The 22,746-nt window shown below is 48.7% G+C and overlaps 2 protein-coding genes across 2 annotated transcripts in view; one reads left to right on the forward strand and one right to left on the reverse strand.

Moving 5' to 3' along the window:
* GOLGB1 (golgin B1) overlaps window positions 1–19,305 on the forward strand; it is an 88,290-nt gene extending 68,985 nt beyond the window's left edge. Inside the window, exons 25-37 of the mRNA XM_083699696.1 lie at window positions 113–242; window positions 710–820; window positions 1,754–1,808; window positions 4,731–4,841; window positions 5,932–6,042; window positions 6,238–6,293; window positions 6,509–6,578; window positions 8,035–8,216; window positions 9,214–9,339; window positions 10,418–10,778; window positions 14,024–14,074; window positions 16,348–16,646; window positions 16,905–19,305. Coding sequence (XP_083555822.1) covers window positions 113–242; window positions 710–820; window positions 1,754–1,808; window positions 4,731–4,841; window positions 5,932–6,042; window positions 6,238–6,293; window positions 6,509–6,578; window positions 8,035–8,216; window positions 9,214–9,339; window positions 10,418–10,778; window positions 14,024–14,074; window positions 16,348–16,484 — 1,501 coding nt within the window. The 3' untranslated portion in view covers window positions 16,485–16,646; window positions 16,905–19,305. The remainder of the gene's footprint in view (window positions 1–112; window positions 243–709; window positions 821–1,753; window positions 1,809–4,730; window positions 4,842–5,931; window positions 6,043–6,237; window positions 6,294–6,508; window positions 6,579–8,034; window positions 8,217–9,213; window positions 9,340–10,417; window positions 10,779–14,023; window positions 14,075–16,347; window positions 16,647–16,904) is intronic.
* A 199-nt stretch (window positions 19,306–19,504) lies between these two features.
* LOC310826152 (olfactory receptor 5T7-like) lies at window positions 19,505–20,938 on the reverse strand. Its single transcript, XM_083700835.1, has one exon. It carries the CDS (start codon window positions 20,636–20,638, stop codon window positions 19,616–19,618), a length of 1,023 nt encoding a protein of 340 aa, XP_083556961.1. The 5' UTR covers window positions 20,639–20,938; the 3' UTR covers window positions 19,505–19,615.
* Between the last annotated feature and the right edge of the window lie 1,808 nt (window positions 20,939–22,746).

Genomic DNA, 22,746 nt, shown 5'->3' on the forward strand with positions numbered 1-22,746 from the left:
AGAGATGGGGGGGGGGTAGAAAAGGGAGCTGCCTTGAAATGGTCGCTGGGCTGGGGGCCATTCAGCCCTGAATCCTTTTTCAAACTCCCCCCTTTGTGCTTTGGCTCTGCAGCATCCACAAGCTCAGGAGCAAAGTGTCTGAGGAACATGAAGTTCTCAAGAAGAAGGAGTTGGAGGCAGCGCCCAAGGCGTCCTACGGTTACGGGGGCAAGTTTGGCACGGAGAAGGACCGCATGGACAAGGTGCAAAAGGGGGAGGGCACTGTTCTTTGGATGCTGCTAAGGTTTCGGGTTTGTTTGTGTATTTTGTGTGTGTCTATCCAAGAAGCGAGGGCCCATTTTTCACGGTAGTAACCTGGACCCTCACCTCTGTTTGGTGTTTAAAACATTTATTTATTAATTTGGGGCTCAAAAAAATAGGGGTCGTCTTATACATCTTATACACTGAAAAATACGGTACAAAGAGAGACAGCTTTGTCACGTCTGCAAGTGGGCAGTGTGGGGCTCGCTGACTGATGCTGACAACACCCCCCTTTGGAGTTGTCATCATCATGACGTCAGGTGATTAACATTGGGGGCCTCCTCCACCTGTCAAAGTGGTTTGGGGAGAGGGGTGGGGAGCTGACCAACCAAACAACCAGGGCACCCTCGGAATTATCTGCCCAGAATTATCTGGCAGGATTTGACACCACTCTGTCTTGATTTCCCAGAGTGCTCTGGGCCATGAGTATGTTGCGGAAGTGGGAATGCACTCGTCTCAGACAGATGCAGCCAAAGGCTTCGGAGGGAAGTACGGGGTGCAGAGGGACCGAGCAGACAAGGTGAGTGTTTGTGTTTACCTTTGACATCTGGTGGGAGGGCGTTCCACAGAGTGGGCGCCACCACCAAGAAGGCCCTCTGTCTGGTTCCCTGTAGAGCCTCACTTCTCACAGGGAGGGAACTGCCAGAAGGCCCTCGGAGCTGGACCTCAGTGTCCGGGCTGAATGATGGGGGTGGAGATGCTCTTTCAGGTCTACTGGGCCAAGGCCATTTAGGGCTTGAAAGGTCAGCACCAACACTTTGAATTGTGCTCGGAAACGTCCTGGGAGCTAATTTAGGTCTTTCAGGACCAGTGTTATGTGGTCTCGGCGGTCGCTCCCAGTCACCAGTCTAGCTGCCGAGTTCTGGATTAGTTGTAGTTTCAGGGTCAGCTTCAAAAGTAGCCCCATGTAGAGTGCATGACAGTAGTCCAAACGGGAGATAACCAGAGCATGCACCACTCCGGCAAGACAGTCTGCGGGCAGGGAGGGTCTCATCCTGCGTACCAGATGGAGCTGGCAGACAGCTGTCCTGGATGCAGAACTGACCTACGTCTCCATGGACAGCTGTGGGTCCAAAATGACCCCAGGCTGCACACCTGGTCCTTCAGGGGCACAGTTAGCCCATTCAGGACCAGGGAGTCCTCCCCACCTGCCCAACCTTTGTCCCCCAACAACAACCTCAATCCATTAACCGCCATCCATCCTCTAACTGTGTCCAGACACTCTCCAAACATTTTATGAGTCTTTGAATCTCATTCTGTGCCTCTGCAGCCCCCACCTCTAGGTTACTGCTAGGCTGAGGGATCGTGACACTGGCCTGCCCCACTCATAGCACATTGATTGCAAGCTCTTGGGGGCAGAGAGCTGTCCTTTTTATTTCCTTGTGTTGTTCTCTGTGGGTCTTTATATGTACCTATAACAACAACAACTTTTCTCACCTTCTATTCCCCACAGTCGGCTCTCGGTTTTGAGTACAAGGGCGAAGTTGAGATGCACACCTCCCAGAAAGGTAAGGTTGGAGAGATTCCTGCTGCTTCCTCTCATTCTCCCCTTCCCCCTTCCTCCCTTAATTTTTTTGTTTTTCAGAAAACGTTGGAGAGCTGCCTCACAAAATTTGGAGAAGTGTGATTTTTGAAGGGCGTTTGTGTTTTGGTTTGTTTGCTTCTTGGTTCAGGAAATGCGAACAGCCAAACAGATTCCTATCCCTGGTGTCTGATTGCAGCCATCCCTCTGCCTCTCTCTCCATGTGCTCCTGGAGAGGGAAGATGCATTTTGAGCATCTGGAGAAGCACAGGAGACCACATTTGTTCATGGCTGTAGGGCAGGCTGGAGCATGACGATAGATGCACACAGAGCTATGCGCCAGAAGGCAGTGCAGTAGAATGTTGTCTCCTACTGGAGTTCAGCCCACCATGAAACGCAGAGAGCATTCTCTATTTTAAGCATTTGGTGCACCACACTTTAGCCATAAAGACTTCCAGAACGTCTTACAGACAGTCAGAACAAGACAGTCCCTACCTGCAAGCTCACAGTCTAAAAAAAAAACACAACACACGAGGGTAAATGGTCACGGAGGGAAGAGGAAAACAAAAACCCAGTCACCAGTTTCTTTTTTTTAAAATAATATTACAAATTTCAACACAGTAATTTTAACAAAATACATCCTCCACATTGTTTGCCCCCTCCATCTTCCCCTCCCCCTCCCCCTGAACAGAAGCCTCCCCCCTTACTTCCCTCAGCTCCTTTCTCCGGTTTCTCAACACATCTTTCTATCTGCATGTTATAAAATTGCAAAGATCCTCAAATTATCTATCTATGTAATATAATACAAAGTTTGTGAATGTTTATTCAAAACCTGCCAAAGAGTCCAGTTCATTTTGTTGCTTCTTCAAATATTTCATAGAAGGTTCCCATTCATCTTTGAAGTCACAGTTATCCTTGTCACGTAGGTTGTGTGTCAATTTTGCCAATTCTACATAGTCCATCAGTTTTTCTTGCCAAAGTTCTTTCGTCGGGATTTCCTCATTCTTCCATCCTTGTGCTATTAAGACTCTTGCCGCCATTGTCGCATACATAAAAATGTTTTTTAGTTTCTTTGGCAGGTCTTTCCCCACAATCCCTAATAAAAAAGCTTCAGGCTTTTTCACAAATGTTAAATGAAACATTTTCTTTAACTCATTATATATCATTTCCCAAAACATTTTAATTTTGCTACAATCCCACCACATATGGTAAAAAGTCCCTTCTTTTTCCTTACATCTCCAACACACATTTGAGCCAGTTTTATACATTTCCCCTAATTGTACTGGTGCCCAGTCACCAGTTTCTAAACAGCTGTTCCTATAGGATGGCTGGAAGGTGCCTTATATGTTTCCTTCTAGCAACTCCTGTAGCCAAGCTGGTGATGAAGGTATCACTCTGTTTTTCTTTTGACCACATCAACAAGGAGGAGAGGAGGGTTTTGTCATCTAGGGAGCCCAGGACTTTCCAACACAATGCCCAGGCTTGCACCCCAGGGAAGTGACTTTGGTCCTGCTAATGCAGCAGTTTGGCTTCACTCCCAGAGGTGCACTCCATTGCCTCTGGAGAGCTGGGCCTTCAGCAAAGGTGATGAAATGCGCTTTCTGCTTCCCATTTCTCTTCTTCTGAGGCATCGTGAGAGCCCCACGGTGGCCGCTGAGGGGAGAGGAGGCCTGATGGGGCTGGCCTGTTTCAGCAGAGCTGATGGAGGGAGCTCTGCTTCCCAGCTCTATCTCACTCATGCCACTTCTGCTGAGATGGCCCAGCTCTTGTGGGTTGGAGCTGTTTCTGTTGGATCAACCCATCACCATCTGATGGATGATTTAGAAGGATTGGATCCGGCACCGCTTTTGCTTTGCGTGTGTGCCAGTATCCACACTCAGCAGAGTTACATCTCAACACAGCTCCTTCCTAGGAAGCATCTTCTGGGTTGAAGGTACACACAGGAGGCAATTGTGCTGGGCCCAGGGGTTAACCCAAGCAACGCAGTCCAGGTCCGGTCCCGAATCCAAGGATTCCACGAGGAGTCAATCCGACCAGGCCAAGGCAGGAAACCAGGATAGGTCAGGCACAGGGTAACAGGCAGGTAGCAGCAATGTTGCTCCCGCAACCTGGGACAGAGTCCGGCAGCCTTTTATCTCTGACAGGGTAACGGCTGGTTCTGATCCCCCGGTGACTCACCTCCCTGTTTTGCCCGAAGGCGAGCACTCCTCCTGCGAGTACTCAGGTCTCTCCTTCTCAGACCTCAGTCTCTGCAGCTCAGGAGACGTTGGTGGGTTACTAGACCCAGAGGCCGCCTCGGCCTCTCCTGACCCAACCGGTAGTGGAGCAGCTGTAAGTGATGGCCCAGCTGAAGGCAATGAGGTCATCTCCGCATCTGGAGCCAGGGCAGGCTCAGGCCCCTGACTCGGTTCAGCTGGTGTTTGCTGCAAGGGAACCTGTGCAGACTGGGGCTCTTCAGGATCAAGCCCCAGACTGGGTTCAGATGCCGCCTGAGGCAAAGGATCCGGTGCATGGATGCCATAAAGATTCAGTCAAGTGTAGAAGTTTACTTGACAGGCAAATATTGGTAGCAAATATATATAGCCATTCACCACTGCTGTGGTCAAGGCACGCTTAGAGTCCAACAAGAGTCCAAGATTCTCTCTCTGCTTCTTTCACTGCAAGGAGCAAGCAAGAGACTCACAACAACTTACGACAAGTTACACAGAACCGTTGTTACCCTCTGTGCATGTCCAAAGAACAGTTCCCACAGAAAACGTCCTGGCATAGGCTGAACAATCTCAGCCTTCTACTGCTTCTTAAAACTTCTTCTCTGTTTCTGGAACAAATGATTCACCCACACACAGAGAGAGAATATCCAACAGTCTCTGCAACTCTCTGAAATTCACTAGGTTTCACCTCCTTGCAGATTATGCCGTTGGCTTTGGGGGCAAGTATGGTGTGCAAAAAGACCGCCAAGACAAATCTGCCCTGAGCTGGTCGCACAAAGAGGAATCGAAACCCCACGAGTCCCAGACAGGTGGGTGTTGAATGCCTCCTGGTTCAGAGAATGATGTGGGTGGAGCCTTCACTGTGTTGTTTAGTTCAGCCTTCCCCAACTTGGTGAAGTCCAGGGATTGCTAAACTCCATCACCCCTGGCTCTTGGCCATGCAGGCTACGGGGAGTTGGGGTGCAATAACATCTGGAGGACACCTGGCTGTGGAAGGCTGGAGTCCTGTGTTGGAGAAGGATATTGGCAAGCTGGAAGATGTGCAGAGGAGGGCGACCAGGATGGTTGAGGGTCTGGAAACCCAGCCTGATGAGGAACGGTTGAGGGAGGAGCTGGGTATGTTTAGCCTGGAAAAGAGGAGGCTGAGAGATGGGAGTCAAAGATCTGAAGGGTTGTCCCATGGAAGATGGAGCAAGCTTGTTTTCTGCTGCTCCAGAGGACTCCCAAACCAATACTTTCAAATGACAAGAAATGAGATTCTGTGGAACATTAGGAAGAACTTTTTGACAGTAAGAGATTTTTGACAGTGGGACGGACTCTCCCTCAAAAGGTGGTGGATCATCCTACCTTGGAGGTTTTTAAACAGAGGTTGGATAGGTATCTGTCAGGACCTCCTTACCTGTGATTCCTGCATTGCAGGGGGTTGGAGATGACCCTTGAGTAATAATAATAATAATAATAATAATAATAATAATAATAATAAATTTATTATTTATACCCCACCCATATGGCTGGGTTTCCCCAGCCACTCTGGGCGGCTTCCAACCGAATATTAAAAACAATACAGCAATTAAAAACAATTTTATGATTCTCTGTTAACTATCCATAGCTCAGTTGTTGGGGAACAGAGGTTGCTAACCTCCAAACCACAGGCATGAAGTGCCCCCCATGCACATTTCCTTCCCATCCCACTATTTTGGGCACCCCTTGAATCCCAGGTGAGGGAAACAGATGCTGTTGTGCCTTGGTGTTGCTTGTGAGCTTCCCAACTGGGGTGCCTGATAGGCCACCATGAGAACAATGGATCCAGCAGCCAAGATCTTCTGATGTGGGGCAGACCACGGAGCAAAATGGGGTCAGCTCTTTCATCTTTCTGAAATTCACTCGTCCCCCTTGCAGATTACGCCGTTGGCTTTGGGGGCAAGTACGGTGTGCAAAAAGACCGCCAAGACAAATCTGCCCTGAGCTGGTCACACAGGGAGGAATTGAAACCCCATGAGTCCCAGACAGGTAGTGTTGAATGCCTCCCGGTTTAGAGAATGATGTGGGGTGGGGTGGGGTGGGGAGGGGGTTAAGCCCCTGGAACAGGCTGTCAAATGTATAGAGCCCATCATGGAGATGGGCTTGCCTTTGCGGAAAGGCTCCTATGGCCTGGTTTCTGGAGGGCCATTCATTTCCTCCCTTTCCCCCCTTCCCACATTGCAGATCATGCCAAGGGATTTGGGGGCCGCTATGGGGTGCAGAAGGACCGGGTGGACAAGGTAAGCAGAGCTCGCCCCTCCACCAAAGGCTCTCTATGGGGCACATAATCCATGCTGATAAGATCCTGTGAGCACCCATGATTGACCTTCTCAGAGTCTGGTTCTGGGAGGGAATGATGCTCAGCCTCTTGCAGAAAGACCTCCTGCATGGAGGTGAGGAACCTGTGGCGTCTCTGTCCTAGCCAGCTGGGTGTACTGTGGACCTCTCTTTGCAGAGCGCTGCTGGTTTCAACGAGATGGAAGCTCCAACTTCCTCGTACGAGAAGACAACGCCTGTGGAGGCCGGTAAGTCTTTTCCTAGGCCAACCTGTCAAGGTCAGTGAGTCGATGCCCACAATGATCCCTGAGTGATGTTGGAAAAGCCCCAGGAATCAAGACCCCCTGGTTGCTGAAAGGGAGCTATTTGCACCAGAGCCTTAGCAAGCATCCATAGAGGGTAGGTGCCTCTACGTGCCTCCTGCACTACGGGCTCTAGACTGAGCCAGGGGGCTGGAGAAGGTGCCCCCCAAGTCCCCCCAACTCCACAATCCACTATAAAGTCAAGTTGCATCATGCATGCATCTTGCTTCAGAGAATTCAGCCATACCCGCTTGGCTGCAGCTCCATTCTAGATCCATTCCAGCCTTTTTCTTCTGCCTTCATCTCTCTCTCTCTCTCTGCCTGCCTGCCTCCTCCTCCTCCCATCGACAGGTTGCTCACATGTGGAAGAGTGAGGGGAGGCAGTGGAGACGTTGTGGGGGGAGTTCCCCACGGGGCTTACACCCCCCACTTGCCAGCCAAGGTAAAGGTAATTTTGGCTATGCTCGTGACCCTCAGAACCAACCCTCTGCATATGATGAAACTTAACTGCGTATTTTGGAACGTTGTCGGTTGGTTCACTGTGCATTTATGCCCCCCCCCAAGATAAAAAGGTAAAGGGGCCCCTGACCATTAGGTCCAGTCGTGACCGACTCTGGGGTTGCAGCACTCATCTCGCTTTATTGGCCGAGGGAGCCGGCGTACAGCTTCCGGGTCATGTGGCCAGCATGACTAAGCCGCTTCTGGCGAACCAGAGCAGCGCACGGAAACGCCGTTTACCTTCCTGCCAGAGTGGTACCTATTTATCTACTTGCAGTTTGATGTGCTTTCGTACTGTTAGGTTGGCAGGAGCAGGGACCAAGCAATGGGAGCTCACTCTGTTGCGGGGATTCGAACCGCCGACCTTCTGATCGGCAAGTCCTAGGCTCTGTGGTTTAACCCACAGGGCCACCCGCGTCCCTGGTACAACTGTATAGCCTCCTACAAGAGACAATGCACTTCGCTTTTGGAACCCCTAGATGGGCCCATGTTGCAGTCCTAGGCACCTGCCTCTCCTGTGGCCCTTTGCAACGGAAGTTGCCTTGAGTTGAAGCCACCCACAGCGCCACCCGCGTCCCTAGATATTGCGTGTCCCAAGATATCGTAACCTAATTTTGCATGATGGTTCTTGAGATTAAGGAGCAGGTTTCCACCTTCCTTTGGATAAAACCGAGTCCCATTCTGAATCAAGATGGCAGACTGAACCTTTCGAAACTAATTTTAACCACTGATCTTGAAGCTGCACTGACTTCAAAACCGCACTGATTTCTTGTGTCTCTTTGAATTCCTGTGCTGCGTTGGGTACGAGGCTGTTAGTTTTATAACAAAGTGTGTTATTCAGTGGGTGGGTGGAGGGAGGCCCCCACTGCCAAGTCTTCACCCTGCCCCTTGTCATTGTCACCAGCTTCTGCTGGAGCAGGTAACCTGAGGCAGCGGTTCGAGAGCATGGCCAAGTCAGCCGAGGAAGACAACCGGAAGAGGGCAGAGGAAGAGCGAGCGCGTCGCCAGGCCCGGGAGAAGCAGGAGCGCCAGGCAGCCCAGAAGCAGCTGCAGGAGCAGGAGGAACAGCGGCAGCAGGAGCAGGAGGTGAGGCCAGAATTGGATAGATCTAAAGGATCTAAAGGTAATTGGATAGATCTAAAGGATCTAGAGGATCTGGAACACGGGTGGCACTGTGGGTTAAACCACAGAGCCTAGGACTTGCCGATCAGAAGGTCGGCGGTTTGAATCCCCGTGATGGGGTGAGCTCCCGTTGCTTAGTCTCTGCTCCTACCAACCTAGCAGTTCGAAAGCACGTCAAAGTGCAAGTAGATAAATAGGTACCACTCCAGCGGGAAGGTAAACGGCATTTTCATGCGCTGCTCTGGTTCGCCAGAAGCGGCTTAGTCATGCTGGCCACATGACCCGGAAGCTGTACACCGGCTCCCTCGGACAGTAAAGTGAGATGAACGCCACAACCCAAATCGGTCACAACCGGACCTAATGGTCAGGGGTCCCTTTACCCTTTACCTTTAAAGGATCTAATGATTCTTTTTTAAGGGCGGACGCACCACTGCCTCCTTCAATTCCCCTGGGAATGTCCCGGTGCCAAGGGACAAATTGATGATATCCCCTAGGGGGGCCCGCACCTCATCTGGACACGCTCTAATCAGCCAGGACGGGCACGGGTCAAGAGGACAGGTGGTGGGCTTTCCAGCTCAGAGGAGTCTGTCCACATTGGCTGGGGATATCAGGTCAAAGTGGTTCAATAGTGGACCCGAGGACATTCAAACTATATCCTTTTTCTTCCTGTGTATGGCAATTATTCTGTCCGTGTTGTTTCTTCCTGTCCTTGTGAAATATTATGTCTATCTTTTCCCAGTTGTTGCTGTTCTCCATCATGCCTTGGGCGGAGCTGTTATCCCATTTTAAACTCCTGCCTTTTATATGTTTCCAGCTTTTTGTATCTGACCTGATCTGTATAAGCTGCCTTGAGTCTACTCTCTGGGAAAAAGGCAGAATATACAGCAAAATAATAATAATAATAATAATAATAATAATAATAATAATAATAATAATAATAATAATAAATTTATCCTTTCAGGAAACCCAGAGAACTGAGGAGCCAAGGAGCAAGGCTGCAGCCCCCAGACTCTCGCCAGGGCCCATGAAAGTGGGCAGAGAGGACATGGGCTTGCCCCCTGTGCCACCGCCAGCCCCTGAGCACCAGGTAAGGGCTCACTCGTGCCCAAGATGGCGATGCTTTGGGGAACACCAATGGAGAGGTGCCACCCAAGAGGTGTAGAGTGGCCAAGGGGGCTGGACAGTTCCTCTCAGCTTGTGGACTGACCTCCCTGTCAGACGCTCGTCCTACACTCGAGTAGGACCCTGGCAGTGACACCTGCCCAATTGGCATGTTCTCTCCCTCCTGGTCAATCGTTCGGGAGCTTCAAAAGCTTTCTTCTGCCTGAACATCACAGCGACTGATGCCAACCGACACCGGCACACTTAGGGATCTGCAGAGTTTGCGCACCTTGCATGACAGACCTCAGCAACTCAGCATTTTGGCTAATCTACTTTATTTACATATAAACACACATGGAGCACTGCAACATGCAAACGAGATGAAATGTAAAGATGCAAAGTTTAATTTTGTAAACTATCAGATGAGCCAAAGAGATAAAATAAGAGGGTATGATGTTACGTAATGTGATTATATGTAAAACCAATAAAAATCATTAAAAAATACAGTGGTACCTCTGGATGTGAACAGGATCCATTCCAGAGCCCCGTTCACATCCAGAAGCGAACGCAACCCGCGTTCCACAGGGTGGGCGCCACCACCGAGAAGGCCCTCTGCCTGGTTCCCTGTAACCTCACTTCTCGGAGGGAGGGAACTGCCAGAAGGCCCTTGGAGCTGGACTTCCGTGTCCGGGCTGAACGATAGGGGTGGGCAGTGCTTTTTTCCTAAAAAAAAAATTAGCGGTCCTGCCATTTTCTTACTCATAATGAACTACTGCCCGTCAATAAGACCAAACTTAGACTGACAAAATGTTTAGGGTATGCGTACCCCTGCATACCCCCAGGGAAAAGCACTGGGTGTGGGACTTCTGCATGCAGAGCATCTGTGCATGCGCGAGTGGCGAAACCCAGAAATAACGTGCTCCGTTACTTTCGGGTTGCCGCACCGCGCAACCTGAAAATACTTATCCCGAAGCTACGTCAACCCAAGGTATGACTGTAAACTTAGATGAATCAGTTTGAGCTGGCAGGGCTCTCATTTTGCTCCCCATATTCCCCATGCCCAGGCAGTGCCAGCGGAGGAAGAGGAAGAGGAACCCCCTCCAGCTCTTCCTCCACGGAGCCTGCTCTGGGGTGAGGGCGTTGCAGAGCCACCCAAGCCATCTTACGTGCCGCCACCACCGCCACCTGCAGACACGGAAAGCCAGGACTATGGCGGTGACTATGAGGAAGTCGGGGGACTCTTGGATCGCCAAGAGCCTCCCAGCTTGGATGAGGATTATGCTGATGGTGGGGACTACGAGGAGATGCCAGGTGGCCTTGATGGGGACGAAACCATCTACGACAATGCTCTGGACGCCGACCAGGAGGATTACGAGGAGATCCCAGATCAGGTTCCCAGCAACCGTGGGGGAGCGCCCTTGGCAGGTGAGAGAAAGGAAGGCATTCATAGCCCTACCTGGGGGTGCCGCCATTGGGGATACTACTACTACTACTACTACTAGCAATAATAATAATAATAATGCAGTGGTACCTCTACTTACAAGGGACGTGGGTGGCGCTGTGGGTTAAATCACAGAGCCTAGGGCTTGCCAGTCAGAAGGTCGATGGTTCAAATCCCTGTGACGGGGTGAGTTCTCGTTGCTCAGTCCCTGCTCCTGCCAACCTAGCAGTTTGAAAGCACAAAAGTGCAAGTAGATAAGTAGGTACCACTCCGGTGGGAAGGTAAATGGCATTTCCGTGTGCTGCTCTGGTTCGCCAGAAGCGGCTTAGTCATGCTGGCCACATGACCCAGGAGCTGTACGCCGGCTCCCTCGGACAATAAAGTGAGATTAGCGCCGCAACCCCAGAGTCGGCCACAACGGGACCTAATGGTCAGGGGTCCCTTTACCTTTACCTTTACCTCTACTTACACACTCACCTCTGGTTACGTATCCTTTGGGATATGCACATGACATTCCCAGAAGTATTTTTCTGGGTTTCTACCACGCTATGCGCATGTGCAGAACAGGCACTTTCGGTTGTGAAAACCTCACTGGAGCTTTGGAACGGATCCTGTCTGCAACCGGAGGTACCACTGTAATAAATTATTTGTACCCTGCCCATCTGGCTGGGTTTCCCCAGCCACTCTGGGCAGCTCCCAACAAAATATCAAAAATACAAAAAAAATCAGACATTAAAAACTTCCCTAAAAAGGGCTGCCTTCAGGTGTCTTCTAAAAGTTATGCAGTTCTTTTTCTCCCTAACATCTGGTGGGAGGGAGTTCCACAGGGCGGGCGCCACCACCGAGAAGGCCCTCTGCCTGGTTCCCTGTACTCTCACTTCTCGGAGGGAGGGAACCGCCAGAAGGCCCTCGGTGCTGGACCGATTCGGGTGGGCAGTGCTTCCCCCACTAAAAAAATGTTTAGGGGTCCTGTCCTTTTCCTACCATAATGAACTACTGCCCGTCAATAAGACCAAACTTAGACTGACAAAATGTTTAGGGTATGCGTACCCCTGCATACCCCCAGGGAAAAGCACTGGGGGTGGGACTTCTGCATGCAGAGCAGGTGTTCTGCAGCTGAGCTGTGGCTCTTCGCATGGATATTTTCTTGCTGCCCTTCACCTAAAGATCTCAGGGTGGTTGAACAAGGAAAAAAAGACGGAATAAAGCCTAAATCATAGAAAGAAGAACAAAACTAAACTATAACCTCACCTGTCCCACAAACACATTCAAAAGGCTGCAGAATATTAATCATTCAAAGGCTTGGTTGAAGAAGAACGTTATTTGCCTAGCATCTAAAGATAGGCAATGAAGGCGCCAGGCAAGCCTCCCCGGGGAGAGCATTGCACAGATGGGGAGCCACTGCAGAGAAGGCCCTGTTCTCGTGTTGCCATCTCTGGACCTCTCGAGGAGGAGACACATGAAGGAGGGCCTCAGAAGATGTTATCAGGGAGATGAGCTTGATTTCTGTAGTTGGAGTCAGAGTGCTTCTGTTTAAAGGTTCATGTTTCAACTAAGTGTGAACGATACATACTTGCTCTTTTCTGCTTGTAAAGATTTTAAGATGCTTTTAAGGTGAAGGAGACAGAAGAGTTATTTGTGAAATAACAACTTTTTAGTAAGTTAGTGATGAAGTACAAAAGCCGCCTCTACAGATGGTGGGTTAAGGCATTCAAGTGCACTATTGTAAAGGGTAAAGAAACTGTTTGCCCAATGTTTGCTCTGTTTGCCTTACACAAAATGAAGAGTCTTGTCCCATAAGAAACTGCTATCGATTAATGCCATGCAGCAAACCCACTATTTGGAAAGGCTTCCCCTAGTCATGCTGTTTATTGCCTTGCAAGTGGAGAGGCGTGAAAGTGCTTTTATGATTATGCATTGTCCTTAACAAGGATCTAGCACTTGAAAGTAAAATGGATGTGTGTTGCATTCAAATGGAAATAAAATAGATTGCATATAAAAAAGGGGGGAAAAAGAAAGAAGATGATCTCAGGGTCCGGATAGGTTCATATGGAAAGAGGCGCTCCTTCAGGTATTGCAGTCCCAAGCTGTTTAAGGCTTTATAGGTCAAAAGCAGCACTTTGAATTGGGCCCGGAAGTTAATTGGCAGCCAATGCAGCTGGGCCAGGATTGGTGTAAGATGCTCAAACCGCCTTGCCTTGATGAGCAACGTGGCCGCTGAATTCTGCACCAGCTGAAGTTTCCAAACCGTCTTCAGAGGCAAGTCTAATAATAATAATAATAATAATAATAATAATAATAATAATAATTTAGTTATATCCCGCTCTCCCCAGTCAAAGCTAGGCTCAGAGCAGCTAACAACAGTAAAATAATACAGAATTCTAAAATCAATTCATTATAAATTCAGTTCAAATCAAATTAGTGGCAACCATTGGGCTAGAGTTCTGTGAGGATTACCAAAGGAGGGGGTCAAACTGTGCCTTGGCCAAAGGCCTGGTGGAACAGCTCTGTCTTGCCGGCCCTGTGGAAAGATGTCAAGTCCCGCAAGGCTCTAGTCCCTTGGGACAGAGCGTTCCACCATATCGGGGCCACGGCCGAAAAAGCCCTGGCTCTGGTTGAGGCCAGCCTAACTTCCCTGTGGCCCGGGACCTCCAAGATGTTTTTGTTTGCAGACCGTAAGGTCCTCTGTGGGACATACCAGGAGAGGCAGTCCCATAGGTACGAGGGTCCTAGGCCATATAGGGCTTTAAAGGTCAAAACCAGCACCTTAAACCTGATCCTGTACTCCACCAGGAGCCAGTGCAGCTGGTATAGTACCGGGTGAATGTGATCCCACAGCGAGGACCCCGTAAGGAGTCTCGCTGCGGCATTCTGCACCCGCTGGAGTTTCTGGGTCAGTCTCAAGGGCAGCCCCACGTAGAGCGAGTTACAATAATCTAGTCTGGAGGTGACCGTTGCGTGGATCACAGTGGCTAGGTCAGGGCGAGAGAGGAAAGGAGCCAACTGCTTAGCTTGGCGGAGATGGAAAAATGCCGCCTTTGTTATAGCTGCAATCTGCGCCTCCATGTAATATATGTTGCAATAATCTAACCTAGAGGATAGCAGTGCAGCTGAGGTGGAGGGGAGGGCAAATGGAGGGCTGCCTTTGAATGCACCTGGCCAAGTAAGTGCCTGGGGTGTCCTTCCATGCTTGGTGCAAGTTAACTTACCCCACCTTCTTCCCTTGCAGGAGCGAGCCAGGCAGGGCTGTGTGCTCGAGCCCTCTACGATTACCAGGGAGGTCAGTCAAATGTTTTGCATCCGTCTGGGGCTTGGGTTGTGAGGGTGGTGTGGATGGAGTTCTGGATAGATCACCCAAAGCAGACACCATAGAATCACAGAATGGTAGAGTTGCAGGGGACCCCAGGGGCGTATCTAGTCCAGCTGCCTATAATATTGTCATGGAGAGGTTGTTGAGAAGAGGAGATAAGTGGCTATATTATATTTGGGGAAGGGTTCCCTAGGGTTCAGAAAGGCAGGGACAGGACGAGTGGGGTCCTTCCCCCCCCATAAAATGTGCACACCACTTGATTGTCAGAAAACCTCAGAGCGGTTTGCAAAAAAGGATACTAAACTTATCAGTTGTCAGCAATAATTCCAGACATTCGAGATAACCATAGACTAAAAACAGGTGAAAACTCACACCAACTTTCTAAACAAAGGGGTAGGCCCGTCTAAACAGCTTTTAGCAGGCATACAGTGAAGGCAGCTACCTGAGATCAATAGGCAGGGAGTTCCAAAGATAAATAAATGGGTATCATGCGATACCAGTAGCAGTGCCAGTTCTGCCAATCCACACAAGTGGGCATATGTGGGGCAAGGTGATCTCGCAGGTAAACTGGTCCCAAGTTGTGAAGGGCTTTATATATTAATAGTAACACCTCGAACCTGTCCTGATAGCAAATGGGCAACTCTGAGCGCAGGTGTTATATTCTGACAAGGCCTCGCGCCCCTCAGCAATCGTGCTGCAGCATCCTGGATCAAGCGCAAAGGAAGCGCCGTGTGGAGCGCATTGCAGTAATCCAGCCTTGAAGTAAGCAAGGCACAAACTGCTGCAACCAGACTTTCCTGATGCAGGAATGGCTGCAGCTGTCAAGTGATGCATCACAGGCATATATTATGGGTTGGCACCTGCAGGTCCTTGACCCCCAAAGAGCAAGCTTGGTGCATGTCCAGGAGCAAAACTACACGGGTTCTGGGTGGGCTTTGTACTTGGAAAGACTGGGGGGGGGGGGGGCGCCAGACTGATACAACAGAGAGACAATTGGTACAACCAAGACCCCCCTTCTGTCTTCTTCTTCTTCTCTGGTGGTCCCTCGTAGCCGAGTTTGATTGTCTTCCATAAACACAGTTTTAACAGTGAGTCCGTAAGTGGCTGAGGAGGCCAATTCTGGATCCACACGTCCTTCCACAGTGGGGACATTGGTTTCCGGGCAGGAGTTGATCACTGTGTGGATTTGCCAAGCGTGCCTTCCTCTTGGCACGTTTCTCCCTTGTGTCCTGAGTTCGAGTGTCTTCAAAGCTCATGACACCTTTGGTAAAGGCTGTATAATAATAATAATAATAATAATAATAATAATAATAATAATAATAATTTATTTATACTCCACCCATCTGGCTGGGCTTCCCCAGCCACTCTGGGCAGCTTCCAACAAAATATTTAAATACCGCAATACATCAAACATTAAAAGCCTCCCTAAACAGGGCTGCCTTCAGATGTCTTCTAAAAGTCTGAACAAAAAAAATTCCTCCAGTGTATCTGAAGAAGTGTGCATGCACACGAAAGCTCATACCAAGAACTGACTTAGTTGGTCTTTAAGGTGCTACTGGAAGGAATTTTTTTTGTTTTGACTGTGGCAGACCAACACGGCTACCTATCTGTTTCTAAAAGTCTGGTAGTTGTTCTTCTCTTTGACATCTGGTGGGAGGGCGTTCCACAGGGCAGGAGCCACCACCAAGAAGGCCCTCTGCCTGGTTCCCTGTAACTTGGCTACTCACAATGAGGGAACCGCCAGAAGGCCCTCGGCGCTGGACCTCAGTGTCCGGGCAGAATGATGGGGGTGGAGATGCTCCTTCAGGTATACTGGTCCGAGGCCATTTAGGGCTTTAAAGGTCAGCACCAACACTTTGAATTGTGCTCGGAAACGTACTGGGAGCCAATGTAGGTCTTTCAGGATTGGTGTTATGTGGTATTGTCAGCTGCTCCCAGTCACCAGCACTCGCAGGCCCCTGTTTCCCAATTGTGGGTATTTATACTACATTTTTAAATATTTGCCTTGAGAGAGTCTTTAAACTTATTTTGTTGACCACCAGCATTACGCTTTCCATTTTAAAGTTCAGAATAGAGTAGTTGCTTTGGAAGACGATCATCAGGCATTTGCACAACACGACCAGTCCAATGAAGTTGATGTTGAAGAATCATTGCTTTTACACTTCTGTAACCCTTCTGCTCTGGAGAGGAGGGAATCCCAGCTGACTGACCCATCCTCTTTTTCTCTTCCCCTTTTTTGTCAGATGGGGACGATGAGATTTCCTTCGACCCTGGAGACACCATCACGGACATCGAGCAAGTGGATGAGGGCTGGTGGCGCGGATCCTGCCAAGGCAGGCATGGCCTGTTCCCAGCCAACTACGTGGAGCTGCTGCCTTGAAGTTCTCCGTTGTAATGTGGAAACGCTGCGTGCCCCAGCCCCACTGTGCCCCCACCCCAGCGTCCTTCTGTTTCACACCAATAGGCTCCAATCCAGCCCCGGAGTGGAGAAGAGCGTGGCTTTCCCCTTGCAAGAATCTCCCTATTCATTGAAATATATACCGTATTTTTTGATCTATAAGACTCACTTTTTCCCTCCTAAAAAGCAAGGGGAGATGTGTGTGCGTCTTATGGAGCGAATGCAGGCTGCGCAGTTATCCCAGAAGCCAGAACAGCAAGAGGGATTGCTGCTTTCGCTGCGCAGCGATCCCTCTTGCTGTTCTGGCTTCTGAGACTCAGAATATTTTTTTTCTTCGTTTTCCTCCTCCAAAAACTTGGTGCATCTTGTGGTCTGGTGCGTCTTATAGAGCGAAAAATACAGTATGTGCTTTTCCTTCCAAGTGCATTTTCCGAATTTGCTCAGGCTTGATGCTTCCTGTTCTTTCTTTCTGGGGGAACCGCAGCTGCCTAATTCAGCTCTCCACCAAATCACAGGACTGTAGAGTTGCAAGGGACCCTGCGGTCATCTAGTCGAACCCCTTGCAGTGCAGGAATCATAGCTCTTCTTGGAAACCTCTAGCAAAGGAAACCCCACCGCTAGATCGCTCAAAGCAATGCAATGATGCACACATGAAAAAACGCAGCTGGAAGTTTGAAAATTCTGGGAAGGAGCCAGTGAAGTTCAAGGGCTGGAGAGGCAAGCTCAGCTGCCTTCCTCTGGGCAACCTCAGGTGCTGCATCACCGGATATTGTGTTAAAAAATCAAAAAATCGTCCAGTAGCACCTCAGAGACCAACTAAGTTTGTTCTGGGTATAAGCTTTTCTGTGCATGCACACTTCTTCAGATACAATTGTCATGGAGAGGTTGTTGAGAAGAGGAGGTAAGTGGCTATATTATATTTGGGGGAGGGTTCCCTAGGATTCGGAAAGGCAGGGGCAGGAGGAGTGGGGTCTTTTTAAAAATTTCATTAAATGTACACACCACTTGATTGTCAGAAAACCTCAGAGCGGTTTGCAAAAAAGGATACTAAACTTATCAGTTGTCAGCAATAATTCCAGACACTCGAGATAAGCATAGACTAAAAACAGGTTAAAGCTCACACCAACTTTCTAAGCAAAGGGGTAGGCTTGTCTAAACAGTTTTTAGCAGGCATACAGTGAAAGCACCTGCCTGAGATCAATAGGCGGGGAGTTCCAAAGATATATAAATGGGTATCATGCGATACCAGTAGCAGTGCCAGTTCTGCCAAGCTAACCTTCAGGTATCTGAAGAAGTCTGTATGCACACGAAAGCTTATACCCAGAACAAACTTAGTTGGTCTCTAAGGTGCTACTGGACAATTTTTTTAATTTTTTATTTCAACTGCATCAGACCAACACGGCTACCTACCTGCATCCGGATATTGTGTGCGTGTGATCGCACAGACACACACGCTTTGTAACGTAGGTGGAGGGGAAGCCCTTCTTATCTTTTTGTGTTGCTCATCTTGCAATGCTCTACCAGGGGAAAAAACATGCATGACACATCATATGCAATGTGCATAAAAGGATAAAAAAATAGAATAAAGTCATTTATATTAATTCAAAACTCTTGCATGTGGTGGATAGAATATGTCAGCCTTCTGTTGCTCTGCAGTCATTTTGGACTACAGTTCCATCAGCCCCGTGTGGCTGTGATAGTTGGGGCTAATGGGAGTTGTAGTTCAGAGCATCTGGAGGGCACGAGGTTGGGGGAGGAGGTGCTCTGAGTTGGCGCCTCTCCATTTCGGCGGGTACAGGCTTCAGAATTTGCCACAAAGCAGAATTAAGTGCGTGCTTTCAAAAGAGTCCTCAGGGTTCCTAAGAATACTCACCCACATTGATCCCTCAGCTATTAAAAATGAAGAGTCACTTGCGAAGCTTCCATTACGCTCATTTCCGAAGGTCTCACGATCCCTACCTGGCTGTGGGCAGATGCACATTTTGCTTTTGGGTGGCCCTAAAACCTCCTTTAATTCTAGGGCATTGTTCATGTGCGACAGGCTTCCAGGAAGACCTGTTAGCCTGTAGGAAGGCAACTTTTCTGACTCCGTTAAACACACACACACACACACACACACACACATTGTTCACCATGCCTCCCCCTGGGGTCTCAGGGCCAGAAAGGAGATCTGGGGTGACCCAGTCAGATGGGCAGGGAATAAATAATGATCATCATCATCACCACCTCATCATAAAAGCCAAGCCAAAGAATCAAATCAAAGTTTACAGACACACCATATGTTTAAAGTGCATGGTTTGCCTCAAGGAATCCTGTAGTTTGTTAAGTGTGCTGGGGGTGGGTGGGTTCTGATATGTACAGTAAAAAACAACAACAATGGGTTGAGAAAGTTGTATTTCATGGGCTGTGGCTGGATGAGAGATGGCTAAGTGCCAGGGTGGTAGAGAGCAGTTGGGTAGAGACTAAACAACAAAGATGGCGTACATTTGGCTATATAATGTATGGAAATGCTCTTGCAGACTCTTTGAAAAAAATTTCATTTGATTTTTCAAGTGTAGAGTTATAACAATACCAAATACGTATCCATATTTAGAGATTTCTATGAATCTCCAGACTTCCCACCACTCCCTCCATGGGTCCTATTGTCAACATTTTCAACTGCATATTATTTCATCACCCTTATTTTATACCTCTCCATATTGTCCATAATATTAGTTGCATTCCAAGTGTTATTAGGATCCTGCTAATGTTTTCATCTGCTTACAGTGGTCTCCTAAATAAATTATAAATTTCGCCAATTCTATCTTGAAGTTTTCATCTTCTTGGTTCTTGAGCCTTCTGGTCAGTTTTGCCATTTTGGTGTACTCCAACAGCTTAGTTTGCCATTCTACTCTGGTAGGGACTATAACTTCTTTCCATATCTGGGCTAATAGCATCCGTGCAGCAGACGTTGCATACATAAAAAGTCTTTTCTGCTCCTTTGGGATTTTAGTACAGACTCTGGCCAGTGATGCACTGCTAAGTAAAGTCGGATCGTTTGTGGTGTGAGCCTCCGTGCTTGAACTCGCAAAGGGGAATTTCCCCAGGGGAGCTAGGCCCAAGAGGAATCCCTGTTAGTGAGGGAAACCAAAGCCCTTCTTCAAGCCCCCCAGAACCTTCCTCAGAGCTTCCTTCACCTCCTTGTTGCGGAGGCTGTAGATGACAGGATTCAACATGGGGATGATGATACAATAGAGAGTGGAGATCAGGGTGTCCACTTCCAAGGAGTAGCCTGCGCTCGGGCGGTTGTAGTTCACATCGGCCATCCCAAAATAGATGATGACCACAACTAGGTGGGCAGCGCAAGTGGAGAAGGCCTTGTGCCTGCCGGTGTTAGAGCGGATCCGAAGGATGGCCGACAGAATGAAGATATAGGAGATGACCACCAGGAGGAAAGGCGCCATGCCCATAAAAACGTTCGCTATGTGAAGAGCCATCTCGTTGACATAGGTATCACTGCAGGCGATTTGCAGAAGAGGAGGGACATCGCAGAAGATGTGGTGGATCTGGTTGGCCCCACAGAAGGCCAGATTGGTGGAGAGCGCGGTATGAATGGCAGAGTCCAAGAGGCCCCAGATCCAAGTAGCCGTGGCCAGAGGGACACACACTCTTCTGCTCATCAGGTGAGCATAGCGCAAGGGTTGACAAATGGCAGCATAGCGGTCGTAGGCCATGACGGCCAGCAGGGCACACTCGGACCCCGCAAAAGTCATCAGGAAGAACATCTGGGCCATGCACTGGTTGTAAGAAATTGTGTGTCTCTGGCGCAAGAAGTTTACCAGGATCTTGGGGACAGTGACGGACGAGTAGCAGACGTCCAAGCAGGATAAATGGCTGAGGAAAAAGTACATGGGACTGTGGAGGCGTGAATCCAGTTGGATGAGAGTGAAAATCATGGAGTTTCCCACCAGGGTGATGAGGTAGATGGTCAGAAAGAGGAGGAAGAAGAAGATCTGACCTTTGTGGACCCCAGAGAAACCCAGGAAGATGAATTCAGCCACAAGTAGCGTCTGATTGCTGCTTCTCTCCATCATGGTCAGCTCTGAGAGGAGAACCAAGAAGGAAGTGAGATGAATGGGGGCAAAACCAGGATTCATGAATACATGCAGGTGGAATCTTTCCTTCTTTGTGGAGCAGCCAAGACCAAGAGCCCCAGCCCAGCTCTTAGGTTCTGGGCTTCCCAGTCAGAAAGGGTAGCTCCCAAGATGGTTGGGCAACTCTGCTCCCCACTCCCACCCTGCATTTTAGATTCTATCAACTAACCTTGGCAGTAAGAGCAATTGGTGGTCAGGGTAACCTTGGAGGAGGTCTGGTCCTTGGGTAGGGGGCGGGGAATAACAGTTCTCTCAAGTCTTTGGTTTACCATTTTTGTCATAAGCCCTGGGCAATGATGACCTCCCTCTGTACAGCATTGGGTGGGCACCAAATCCTTTTTGCTGCTTGAACCTCCTGGCTGATGCAATGCAGGGCTCAGGTGTCCTGTGTTTACATACAAAGGTTCTCTCTTTCTGTTACCATTTTTGGATCTGTTAGCATTTCTGTAGCAGTCCGATAGGCTATGATTCTCAGAATTAAAGTACCGGTACTTAGCAAGAGCTTGTTCCGCTTTTTTTTGTAGTAGTAGAAATTGGGAGTTTCAAAAGATTCACTCCAGAAACACCTCCATATAGAACAAAATCACGGTATACAAGAATGACTCCACAACTGTCATCGATCTTCTGAATGTACACACTGGGCACAGAAACACCACATGGCCTGAACCTAGATCAGTGGTTCCCAAAGTATTTTGGGGCTAGTACCCCCTTGGTTCCATAAACTCGTTCCTAGTTTATCCTACCCTATTGAAAGCATTGTTCAGAATGGGACTTTGCACGATTTGCTAGAGAAGATAATAATGCAATAAGATTTGAAACAGTGACAACTACTTGCATGTTTATTCAAAACCCATTTAAAACTATCTAGTTTAATAAATTTAATTGACAAACTTGAACCAGTGATACCAGCTTCCCATAGTCTAATAGTCCTTTGCACCTGTAGTGAATGGTATGGTTTGCATTGGCCAAAAAGATGGCTAAACACGCCACAAAATGGAAGCGATGTCTTTGAACTGTCAGTGAACTGATCATGAACTGTGTTGTATAAGCGCTAATGAAATGTGGAAAACATCTTGATGTTGGGGCAAAAACAGAGTGTGCTGGAACGGAACAGCACAAGGAGGCTTGGTACTGGGCTGTACACCTTTACAAAACATTCAGATAAGTTCAGAGTTGTGAGATGATGCCAAGGACAAGGATGAGATGTCGTCAAGAGTAAGGATGTGAGATGCCAACAACAAGGAGTTGTGTAAGCATCAGGAGTTGCCATGTATCAGATGAATAAACAAGGTGTATAACTATCAAAGCCCTCCAGCCTCAGGTGTGTGCCGGACATATGACAGCGCTGTCTTCTGCCACCACGACTCTTACGGGATCTGATCCATCCAGTTGAAGAGTGGTGAGTATAGATGTGTGTGTGGTTGTGTGTGTGCTTGAGTGCATGTTCCCTGTCTTGTTATGTTTGTTAATCAATAAAGCAATGCTGTAGAAAATCCAATATTGGTTGTCTGAGATTTACTTGTGCTTAGAGTGCACTATTGGTCTCATTTATGCTAAACACTAAAACATTAAAAGGACCTATTGGTCACATCACAACAGCACAGCACAGCACATCTCTGCTGCCCACTTGCCTCTTAGTGCCCCCTTTGGGAACCACTGACCAAAATTGGAGGATGACCAAGAGAACCCTCTCACACCCCGTTCCTTGTCCAAGTGCAACGCAACAGCCCTGCAGTGGTGTCAGTGGACCAGTCTCTTCGGTAGCTGCTGTTGCCATCGGCCCACTTACTCTGGCAGTACTTTTTTGTGGTGGGGGAGTCTGTTGTAAATCTGCAGCCGATGAATAAGGTCGATGCATAAAACCACTCCGGACTGGGGATGAGCACTGCGTGAGTCTCGGATTGCATTGAAAGGCAAACCTCCCGAGAAATAGACACACTGCGAAATTCACTCTTCTCTGAATTTTGCAACCCAGTTCTCCAGTCAAGAATTATATCTACTGGGTCTGAGTGCGCACACAAATACATACCTTAGTTCAGATAGCAAACCAACAGGCATTCTGTTAGAGGAAATGGCTTTGCAAAGATGTGTATCTTGGGCAAAATCGCTAT

This window comes from Podarcis gaigeae, assembly GCF_964106915.1.
Source record: "Podarcis gaigeae genome assembly, chromosome: 10".
In the NCBI taxonomy this organism is placed as follows: Eukaryota; Metazoa; Chordata; class Lepidosauria; order Squamata; family Lacertidae; genus Podarcis; species Podarcis gaigeae.

Excerpts from the sequence above, each read along its gene's own strand:
- LOC310826152 (XM_083700835.1), bottom strand. The coding sequence starts at position 20,638 with ATGAATCCTGGTTTTGCCCCCATTCATCTCACTTCCTTCTTGGTTCTC.